The sequence below is a fragment of the Hyperolius riggenbachi genome, chromosome 1 (assembly GCF_040937935.1).
Source record: "Hyperolius riggenbachi isolate aHypRig1 chromosome 1, aHypRig1.pri, whole genome shotgun sequence".
Classification (NCBI taxonomy): Eukaryota; Metazoa; Chordata; class Amphibia; order Anura; family Hyperoliidae; genus Hyperolius; species Hyperolius riggenbachi.
In genome coordinates this window covers 355,095,952-355,108,203 of record NC_090646.1, presented here as the reverse complement: position 1 = coordinate 355,108,203, position 12,252 = coordinate 355,095,952, and the positions used below count along the sequence as shown (strand labels likewise).

Sequence of the window (12,252 nt, the reverse complement as noted above, 5' to 3'; positions counted from 1 at the left end):
TCGGCAAATAGACTGCGATTTTAGATTTTAGACTGAACAGAGTAAAATAATTAAAAATAAATAGACACATGATGTACCTGCAAATGAAGATTACATACTTACCTCGCTGTCAGTTCCTCTCAGATGCTCACCATTTTCTTCTTACAATGATTCCTTCCAGTTCTGACAAGATTTGGTCAGAACTGAAATATATCAGTTGCTGTCCGTTATTTATCAGTTGCTGTCAGTTATAACTGAAAGGACATCTGGCTGAGCAAGGTAATGTCCATGGCTCAAGTGGGCGATATTACAGTTTAAAAGTGTGCTGACCCGGAAGCGGTTATGAGCTAATGGCCATTTTCAAAATGGAAGACGGAGCATTCCATTGATCATAGTGGACAAACAGGACGCAGGAGAGGAGAAAGAGATTGATGAGTAGACTACACGTGAGGTAAGTATGACCTATGTATGTTTATTTTGACTTTTTATTTTCAGTTCAGGTTTGTTTTAAAGAGACTCTGTAACAACATTTTCAGCCTTATTTCTTCTATCCTATATGTTCCTATACCTGTTCTAATGTGGTCTGTCTTACTGCAGCCTTTCCTAGTTGCACAGTGGCTGTATTATCTCTGTTATATAATCAAATCTTCTTTCCTTTGACAGCTTTGTCAGCTGAGGCTGGAATGTGCTACTCTATTGTGATAGGCAGAAGCTTTACACACCTTCTCCAAGCCCCCTCCAGGCTCTGTGTGAATCACAGACTGAGCTCCTCTCAGCCTATCACAAGCTGGTTAGCAGCCATGTCTTTTGTTTGTAAATACTGCCTAAAACTGGCAATTACAAGCCAGGATTGCAGCAGGGAGTGGCAGAAACAGCACAGAGGGGCCCAAGAGAACATAATGAATAGACTGGTATGCTTTTTATCGTAAGAATTGTAGAGTACAGATTCTCTTTAAGGGTTACATTTAAAGTTACCACTGTCAGCAAGATGCTGAAGATGCTACCAGCTCCAATTAGTTTAAGCCACGCTCACCCTTTTCATTTTCATCACGCAAAATAATTGTTCAAGATTATTTGGGATGAAACCCTAGAGTGGCTACAAGTGTAGTACCTTTAGTAATTGGTCAAGATGTAAATTCCTTGGTTGATGCCATTGTGTGACTGCAGTGGGTACCGCACTGGCTGAGCAGTACAGTGGTATAGTGATTAGCTTGCTTCAAAAAAGGGCGCCTAGAAAAAAGGATACAGGACATAGCCGAAATTATAAGTTGTAATGTAAAACAATATTTTTCGTTTATAGCTTATGAAAGAAATTCTAGTGCTAAATAGGTTGAATAAACAGAAATGAAATGGCAAAATACCGTCTATAACAAAAACGATTTAGTAAATTAAATGTCAAATAGCGTCTATAACAAAAAACGGTATTTACACTTGTATTAAGCATAGTAAAACAATGGTAGATTTTACAGGTATTTTACTGAAATTATACCTAACTGTAGGCTCACACAGATCTCTCCCTATTCCTATCCCCTAGACCCCCCCCCTTTGTGTAAATATACATAATTTAATAAATTGTATATATTACAAATATTGTACTGTAACGATACCTAACCCTACTCTCACACAGAACCCTCCCTGTACCTATCCCTAACTCCTAGACTTCCCCCCCCCCCCCGGTGGTGCCTAACCCTAAGAACCCCCCTGGTGGTGCCTAACCCTAACCACCCCCTGGTAGTGCCTAACCCTAAGACCCCCCTGGTGGTGCCTAACCCTAAGACCTCCCTGGTGGTGCCTAACCCTAAATCACCCCTTGTGGTGCCTAACCCTAACCACCCCCAGGTGGTGCCTAACACTAAGACCCCATGGTGGTGCCTAACCCTAAGACCTCCCTGGAGGTGCCTAACCCTAAATCTCCCCTGGTGGTGCCTAACCCTAACCATCCCCACTGTACAAACACCCTTACGCACAAATAAACAATAATATAGTTAATCCTTAAACTGTGTAAACGAAAGTTTACTTGTTACAGTCCTGAAAGCGAAATTTAAAAACGAAAAAAAAGGTAAAACACAAAGTCAAAACGAATTTGTTAACAATATTTGTAATAAACCTTATTCAGTAAATGAAAACTTTTGTTAACACGATCCCTGCAACCGCTATTTCTCGGGCGCAACCTAAATTTCCTGTCGGGCGCCCGATAGCCGATATTTTGTATTGCAGTCTATGGCGGCGCCCTTTTTGTCCATTAGCCATATGCACCCTTTTTACTGCTTCCTAGTGATTGTTACTAAACGGAATCAGAAACGATTGTTTGAGGGGACAGTCTTATTGCTTGTGTAGATAGCTTTAGGAGGTATTGTAGAGATGGGGCATGTTTTTAGCCTGCTTAATCTCTGCTGAACTCTGAGGGCTCAAACCCACTAGCAGCCTTTCCTAAGTGTTAGTCATTTGAAAAAACTCTTGCTAATGCAATGCTATGGAAGATTTTTATAAAAGCACTCCGCTTCAGTGGGATCACATCCATAGCATTACATTAGCACAGGGGTGTCGAACTCAAATACAAACTGGGCCGAAACTGAGCTATGGGACCAAGTCGCGGGCCAACCTCATTGTCTAGTGGCCACCTCTCTACCTTAGAAAGTTCCCTGGTGTCTAACGGCCCCCTCCATCCCCTATACAGTTCCCTGATGTTTAGTTGTTCCCCCAACCCTCATCTATACAATTCCCTGATGTTTAATGGCCCTCCCTCTCCTGTACAGTTCCCTGGTGTGGTGTCTACTGGCCCCCTTCCCTCTCCTAAAAGGTTGTGGAGTCGGTACAAAACTCATCAGACTCCTACTCCTCAGTTTATGAAACCTCTGACTCCAGGTACCCAAAATTGCTCTGACTCCTCGACTCCGACTCCTTAGTCTAATTTTTACGAAGGCTGTGGATTTGGTTAAAAAATCATCCGACTCCTTAGTTTATTGAAACCACCGACTTAAGGTATCCAAAAATTGCTCCGACTCCTCGACTCCGACTCTACAGCCCTTCTCTCCTATACAGTTCCCTGGTATCTAGTGCTGTCCCCATCCCCATATGGCTTTCTTGGTGATCTAGGGCTTATCCCCCAATAAAGCTGGCGTTCTAGAGTGTGCCAAATATAATGCAAAGTGGGAAAATCATCTAAAGGGGCCAAATCTGAGGGCTTCACGGGCCAGAGTTTGACATGTATGCATTAGCAAGAGCTTTTTAAATTACAACTGCTTAGTAATGGCTTAGTAAGGTACTGGTAGTGAGTTCCAAGCCTGAAAGAAACTAGGAGTGGCCATCTCCTACACACACACAACAGTCTCATGTCTATGATCCATGTGATTCTCAGTGTGTAAGCTTGCTATATCTAATGACATGACTGCTTTGACATTATTGCATGCATAAACCATCCTCTCTTGGCCATTTATCATCTATTAGTTATAAGAACTGAATTACGTAAAGGGTTTGCCTTTAGTGCAGATCCGGATCATCCACAAGGCAAACCTAGCTAGTTGCCTAGGGCCTGGTGGATGCTAGCCCCACCTAATCTTACTAAAAATGCCAAGTGATTATCAGCAGTTGGGCAAAAATGGTTATCTTGCCTTTTTTCTTTATCTTTTTTTTTTTTCTTTTTTTTTTTTTTTGCTTTAGTGCCTCAATATGTAAATATACCACATAAATGATTGCATTACCTAGGTGTGGCATTGGCATTATTTATTGCTAGGTTTCACAATCTTGACAAGACATCTCCTACATTCTTGTTATTACCTCACATTTATTTTGCAGGCACGGCCAGTATACACTGGGTACCAAGGTTAAAAAGAGTAAAAAAAAAGGTAAGAATCTATCTGTGAAATCTAAAGGAATATTTTCAGGATTTGTAAATTTTATATTGCTATGTACAAAGGTGTCCTATTTACAGGATCTTCTCAAAAAATTAGCATATTGTGATAAAGTTTTTTATTTTCTGTAATGTACTGATAAACCTTAGACTTTCATATATTTTAGATTCATTACACACAACTGAAGTAGTTCAAGCCTTTTATTGTTTTAATATTGAGGATTTTGGCATACAGCTCATGAAAACCCAAAATTCCTATCTCAAAAAATTTGCATATTTTATCCGACCAATAAAAGAAAAGTGTTTTTAAAACAAAAAAAAGTCAACCTTCAAATTCACCCAAACACATACACATACTAAATAAATAAATAAATTACATACTACTACACTTCAGCACTGAACCTGCAGATAGGATCAGGGGGAGTTCACTTTCTTGTGCTTCACGTTACATTTTATGTTACATAAAATGTAACGTGAAGCACAAGAAAGTGAACTACCTGTTGGTGTTTGAATTCAGAACATTGTTCTGTATTCACCGAACACCACACTTCAGCACCATTCAGCACCAAATCCGCGGACAGGGTCAGGGGGCATTCACTTACTTGTGATTCATGGTGTATTTTCACATGACTCCAATACTTTCTCCTTCAGCTTTTGAAAGGAGGAAGTATGGGAGTTACTCCCATACTTCCTCCTTTCAAAAGCTGAAGGAGAAAGTATTGGTATTGGAGTCATGTGAAAATACACCATGAACCGCAAGTAAGTGAATGCCCCCTGACCCTGTCCGCGGATTTGGTGCTGAATGGTGCTGAAGTGCGGTGTTCGGTGAATACAGAACAATGTTCTGAATTCAAGCACCAACACTAGTACTTAATACTGGGGGGTGCTTCTGGCTATCTGTACTGGTGGAACTATCGAATACTAGGGAGTAAAGATGGCCCGAACCTCCGATTTTCGGAAAATTTGGTTCGCGCGAACTTTCGCGAACCGCAATAGACTTCAATGGGGAGCCGAACTTTGAAAACTAGAAAAATTTATGCTGGCCACAAAAGTGATGGAAAAGATGTTTCAAGGGGTCTAACACCTGGAGGGGGCATGGCGGAGTGGGATAGACGCCAAAAGTCCCGGGGAAAGCAGCTTTTAAGGGCAGAAATCACAATGAATGCTAAATTGCAGGCCTAAAGTACTTTAAAACATCTTGCATGTGTATACATCAATCAGGGAGTGTATTTAGAGTACTGCTTCACACTGACACACCAAACTCACTGTGTAACGTACCGCAAACAGCTGTTTGCGTAGTGACGGCTGTGCTGGACTGCTGCGCACCATGGCGAGATTGCTCTTCCTCACTCAGTGATGTCAGGTAATGTCTGACTGCCTTATCAACTTTCGATGGTTCTTTCTCTACCATTGTTAAAGCTTACATCTATTTTTTTAAATACTTGTTCTGCTTGCTGTTCAGTACCTGCTTCTAGAATCTTTTATGGAGGGCAAGTCTGCCATTGCAAGTGACCACGGGTAATGGCCGGGGAATCCTGGTTCGATTCTGGTCCGGAGTGGGAGCCTAAGAAACGGCTACCACCACTACACATCCAAGGAAGGCAGCAGGCACGCTGTGGGCAAAGGAGCAGGAACGGCTACCACACACATCCAAGGAAGGCAGCAGGCATGGCATGCACGTCCCGAGGTAGTGACCAAAAGGATGACTTTCGAGGCCTTGCTGTATATGACACTAATTGACTTTATTACCTTTAACGAGAATCTTTTATGGAGGGCAAGTCTGCCATTGCAAGCGACCACGGGTAATGGCCGGGGAATCCTGGTTCGATTCCGGTCCGGAGTGGGAGCCTAAGAAACGGCTACCACTACACATCCAAGGAAGGCAGCAGGCACGCTGTGGGCAAAGGAGCAGGAACGGCTACCACACACATCTAAGGAAGGCAGCAGGCATGGCATGCACGTCCCGAGGTAGTGACCAAAAATAACAATACAGGAGGACTTTCGAGGCCCTGCTGTATATGAGATGAATCAACTTTAAATCCTTTAACGAGAATCTGTTATGGAGGGCAAGTCTGCCATCCATTCAAGTGAAAGGTATGCACTGACTGCCAGGTATAATACAATGTCCAGTCAAAGATGCAGTGGAAGGTATGCAGTGCGCACCATGACGAGAGTGCAGGTGATGGCGGCTTTTCAGCCCATATGGTCGCCGGGCTGAGGTAGCTGAATGACAGAACAGTGACTGTCCAGCTGATCAAATTTGGTCTGTCCACAATGAAGCAACAACCCTATTATCTTTGGTGTGCCACCCCCCCCCCCCCCCCCCAGACACTCATATAGACATGCAGCGCTCACGTAGGTAGGTGGGTGCACTGTGAACACAGGTAGGTAGGTATATGCAGTGATGGGTATTACAATGTGCACCTATCACACACAGACAGGTATCGGACAGGCACAGTGACACTGAGTGTGCTCACATACGTAGGTGGATGCACTGAAGTGAACAACAGGTAGAAGGAATATGCAGTGATGAGTATTACAATGTGCACCTGTCACACACAGACAGGTACCAGACAGGCACAGTGACACTGCATGCGCTCACGTAGGTAGGTGGGTGCACTGAAGTGAACAACAGGTAGTAGGTATATGCAGTGATGGGTATTACAATGTGCACCTGTCACACACAGACAGGTAACGGACAGGCACAGTGACACTGCGTGAGCTCACGTAGGTAAGTGAGTGCACTGTGAACAACAGGTAGGTAGGTAGATATATGCAGTAATGGGAATTACAATGTGCACCTGTCACACACAGACAGGTAACGGACAGGCACAGTGACACTGCGTGAGCTCAACTCACGTAGGTAGGTGGGTGGGTGCACTGTGAACAACGGGTAGGTAGGTATATGCAGTAATGGGTATTACAATGTGCACCTGCCACACACACAGGTAGTCACTGAATGTGCTGGGCCTGGCAGTGGCACACACACAGTATGAATTATCAAGGCTGTCTATGCAACAAAAGTGTCAGTGGGACACACATAAAAAAAAATAGATCACAAGAACACGATTAGCTCTCAAAAGAGCTGTTGTGGGGTGCTATTTTAGAAATAAGAATCAGCAAGGAGCAAGCTAACAAGCCTACAAGAGCCTAACTAATCTTTCCCTATGAGAGTCAGCAGCAGCAGCTGTCCCTTCTCTATTTATTGCAGGCACACAAGTGAGTATAATGGCCGGCCCTGCCTTTTATAAGGGGGGGAGTGGCTTCAGGAGGGAGTGTAGCCTGATTGGCTACAATGTGCCTGCTGACTGTGATGTAGAGGGTCAAAGTTGACCCTAATGGTGCATTATGGGGGCGAACCGAACTTCCGGAAAAGTTGTGCGTTCACTGGCGAACGCAAACCACCGGAAGTTCGCCTGGAACCGTTCGCCGGCGAACCGTTCGGGCCATCTCTACTATGGAGTACTACTGGTTACCTTCAATTGATGTATGTAGGGGCACAGAGGTATCTTATAATTATATATTTTTTTTGTTCGTGGGGGTGTGTAAATATTTCTATAGGGCATCAGGATTTCTAGCTATGTCTCTGTTTGTGGACTTGCCTTTTTGTTTTTGTTACTTGTCTATGTGATTACTGCATATACTGTAGTTAGCAGTGATGGTAAATGAGATACAAATCATTCTGAGTTCATGCAGGATTATGCCAATTTTGAATACAAATTTAAACTTGGCACAGTTGGTCACTGGGTGGCTGGGATTAATATTCAGGAAAGTGGGTGGGGCCTACATGAGCCAATCAAAAATCCCATATTGATTTTCAAGAGGGATATTAAAACCGCTGCCGTTCTTACACTGTTAATGGCAGAGGCCTCAAACCTGATACAGTCGGTCACTGGGTGACTGGGGTTCAAATTCAGAAAAGGGGCAGAGCCACAAACAGCCAATTACGTTTGTTTGATTGATAAACTGCTTCTATTCTCACATTATTGAAGCCAAGAACCCCAAAGCTCACAAACTTTGTCATTGAGTGAATGTGTGTCATGGCTACAAAAAGGGGGCAGAGCCAATACAACCACAATTATAAATAGGAAAATGTAAACTGCAGCCATTCTTATACTGTTAATGGCAAGGTTCTCAAACTTGGCACAGTTGGTCACTGGATAATTGCCATTAATATTTAGGAAAGTGGGTGGAGCATACAACAGCCAATCAAAATTCACCTATTGATTTCCAAGGGGAATATTTCAATTGCTCCCATTCTTACACTGTTAATATCAGAGGCTTCAAACCAGCTGCAGTAGACCATTGGGTAATTTGGGTTCAAATTCAGAAAAGGGTGCGGGGCCACAAACAGCCAATCAGATTTTTTTAACTGATAAACTGGGGCAATATTTAAATGTTACACTGTTAATGCAGAGGCCACAAACCTGCTACAGTTGATCATTGGGTGGCTGGGGTTTAAATTCTGAAAACCGGGACAGACAAAGCCATAAACAGTTGTGTTTGATTGATTTCAACTGCTTCCATTTTCACATTATTGATGCCAAGGACCACAAAGCTCACAAACTTGGTTATTGACTGACTGTGTGTCAAGGTTACAAAAAGTGGCTGGACCCAACAACAGCCAAATACATACCCTGGACAACGCTGGGTCTTCAGCTAGTAACAATATAAAGATTAGAGCACATGAACAGAAAGAGCTCATTTGAGAGAGATTGTTACAGGCTTTGTGACCTGGGCTGTTGCTTTTTAAATTGTGTCATCCAGTAGTTCAGACAGCAAGGGGGAGGCGCAGACTTTTTTCCCCAACTAACTGATACAATAGATTTAAAGAAGGATATGAGTATCTATTTTGCCTATCTACGGTATCTATCTATCTATCTATCTATCTATCTATCTAATTATCTGTTTATCTTCCAGAAATGTAAATGAAAGAATAAAAGAGAAGATGTAGAAAATCATCTACAATCAACATTAATAATAATAATGCTTCTTGCTCAAGCATATTTTGTGTATAAAGTAAGGCAAGGGTGTAGAGTGTTCTTTGTTTATATACATAAAATCAATTTATTAAAAATGGATGTAGAGAGTACTATCATATTTTCAAATCCTTATGACAGTCATGGCATTTTAAATATAAAAAATATACCAAATAGTATATCAAAGCAAATGTGTTAACAACGGATTGTAAAATAAGATTGCAGGTTTTTATATTGTACTGCTTATATTATGTACTTATTTGGAGTAAAATTGTATCCCCATTATTTTACAAATTAAAAAAACTAAAATACCGGCTGCTTTAGTTCACAGATTCTCATCTCCTTTTCGGAGACCTGAAGTTGCTTATGCATTTTTAGTGAGTCTGAAACACTCTGCCTTTAATCACAGAGGCTTGTTGAGGTCTGTTGGCTAAAGCCACACCTCGCTTCTGATAGGCTAGTGTGGCTGTCACACTCTAGTAGAGATGGTCAATACAATGCAAACAATTCCAAGTTGATGTAGGATAATGCAAAATTTTGAATGCAGATTTAGGCTGCTTACACACCAAGACGTTACAGGCGCACGTTAGTGCGCCTGTAACGCTCCCCCAACGCACAGTAATGTAACACAAGTGGGCTGTTCACACAGCCCACGTTGCGTTACATGTAACGCTGCACGTTCTCCGCAAAGTGCAGCATGCTACGGCGTTGGAGCGGCTATAGCCGCGTTAGACTGTTTGCACATGCGCAGTGGGGGGCGGAGAGGAGGCGGGGAGAGCCAGCTACAGTAGCCGCGCACATGGCTAATTAATTTTCACTGCACTGGCGGGCGCTGATTGGCCGGCGGGACCACGTGATGCAGAGTGTCTCGCTCCGCATCACGTGGACCCACTGGCCAATCAGCGCCACTCTGGGAGACATTATAGGCATCGAGCCGCCTAACGTTGCTCACTCTACCGTCGGCTCTTGCAGCACCATACGTTGTGTTAGGTGCACGTTATGCGACCTTAACGTAGCACCTAACGCAACGTCTTGGTGTGCAAGTAGCCTTATGCAGTTTGAAAATGGACCAAGGTGGAATTTGATTGGTCCATTTTCAAGTTGCATAAAGTTGCATGCATGTTTCTAATCTCGCATTAACTTGGAATCATTTGCATCTCATTGACCATCTCTACTACTCTAGTATGGAGACACGCCTTCAGAGTTTCGGCTCACACTGAACAGAACAAAAACTGATCTGTGTAAAAACTGAGCTGTGAAACAGATTAGGCAGGGAACACACTTGACTGTTTTCGTGCGCGTTTTCTGCACAGAAAAACTGAGAACTCTTGTTAATCAATGAGCTAGTACACACTTAATATGTTGTTCGCGTGCAAAAAAAAAACTGACATTCTGCATCCTGATTCTGCACATTTTGTCAGTTTTCTCTATCAACTACATCAGCTGCTGTGAAAAAACGCGCGCGTTTTCCTGCATAGAAACACACTTGGGGCTCGATTCACAAAGCGGTGCTAACCCAGTTAGAGACTAGGCGTGATAACCATTTTTATCATGCCTAAACTCAGTTTAGGCATGATAAGTTTAGGCATGATAAGTTTAGGCATGCTAAGTTTAGATAAGTTTAGATCGCATGCAAAGTCCCGCATGCAAAGCAGCGCCATTAAACTCTATGCAAAGTGCACCAGACTTTGCTAGCGCAAAACTTTTGATCAGCTGTGCACTGCGGTGCTAACCCAGTTGGTGCTTAAACTTATCACGCCTAAAAACTTATCACACCTAAACTTATCACACCTAAACTTATCATGCCTAAACAGAGTTTAGGCGTGATAAAGGGCTTTTCACCAGGGTGCTAACTGTTAGCACCGCTTTGTGAATCAGGCCCAAGGTGTGCAGAAAAAGTATGCAGGAAAACGCGCGCAGAAAACTGAAAGACAAGTGTGTTCCCTGCCTCAGTGTTTATTGGGCATCAGTTTTTGATCTTTTCTGTTAGTGTGCAGTCAAGGCAATGCATCTGCAGCCTCCCTAAACTTCCGTTTGGGGGAGCAATGTGAATGGATCCAATTGATTAGCATCTCTGTTAGGATCTGGTCCATTTAGCTCTACTAAACAGACCATTTTTAGTGCCAATGTGAACCGGGCCTTATTGAGACCATGGGAGTGAGCAGGCACTGCAGTGGACTGCAGATAATCAAATGAGGATTATGAACTCATGCAGCGGGTATTCTTTTTTTCTTTTCAAAATATAGCATCATTTTTACAATTGCTTTATGCAGGCTTAATTTGAAACAATATTTTGTGAAATGCCTGTAAAATCTGTGCCTGAAATTTAGCTTTTAAGATGAAGAATGTCAGGGATCAATTTATTACAATGGTGATGATCTACATACAAAACAAAAAATTGCCTTCTTAAAACAGAAGGTATTTGTGATTATTCAGGTTGGAGTGAACATATGAGATGTCCCATAGTGCACAAACTGCTGAATATGCAAATTGCCCCTTTGTTGTCCCTGAAAGCTAAACACACCTCCACCACTGGACTACAATGATGTGTCAGGTTGTTAGTATTACTGTAATATTACCAAGCTGACACATCATTGCATACAGCGGTTCTGGAGGTGTCTTCTGCTTTCAGGGACAACAAAGTGAGGGTTTGCATACTCAGCAGTGATGCACTGTGGGACACCTCATATGTTCACTCCAAGCTGAATAAATGCCTTCTGTTTTATGAAGGCAAATTTCTGTTTTGCATACCATTTTTAGTAAGAGGGCCTTTTGCTCCTTTTTAGACCCTTACACAACCCTCAGAGTTCTGGCTCATCATTAACTTTCTTGGCAATCTATAACTAATGATCTACATGCACATTCTTGCATATTATACAAAAAAAACCAAAAACATATTGCCAATATAAGCCATTTATTATAACGTGGAGACTAACTGGACCATTCCTAAACAGGATGCTTTTCGAAGTGTATTTTTTGTTATTAATTTGCCCTTGAAGCACAGTCTGTTTTAGTCTTGTTGAAATTAGTTTACAACAGGGAAGTTATAACAGGAAAGCCTTGTTTATCTTTATGTCACCCTGATGTTTTCTCTATCTGGTCACAAAAACAAAAGCACATTGTTCTTTTTGTATATAGTTCTTGGCTGTTAAGGATGTGAACAATAAATGTTTTCTTAATCTGATACACAACAGATTTCCCACTTACTCTTCAAGACAAATGTTTCTCAGTGTTGATCGAGACAGGGTCATCAGGCCTCTGTCACGCAACAAGCACAAAGCCAGCATTCCACGTTGTGCAAGCTACCTACACTATAATACTAGCAACAGAAGTTTTTAGGCCTTGTTCACATTATAAATCGCCAGCACAAACGCAAGGGCTGAGCGATTTGTAGAGAGATTTTGAAAGTGCTTTTCTAAGCGCTTTCAGTACGATTTTCGTTTC

At 42.3% G+C, this 12,252-nt stretch overlaps 1 protein-coding gene across 1 annotated transcript in view; it reads left to right on the top strand.

Annotated features, from left to right (window-relative positions):
• The window catches only part of PLVAP (plasmalemma vesicle associated protein), a 36,143-nt gene extending 24,157 nt beyond the window's left edge, over nt 1-11,986 (top strand). The window contains exons 4-5 of the mRNA XM_068234176.1: nt 3,775-3,824; nt 8,750-11,986. Of these exons, the coding sequence (XP_068090277.1) occupies nt 3,775-3,807 (33 nt within the window). The 3' untranslated portion in view covers nt 3,808-3,824; nt 8,750-11,986. The remainder of the gene's footprint in view (nt 1-3,774; nt 3,825-8,749) is intronic.
• Nucleotides 11,987-12,252: the final 266 nt, after the last annotated feature.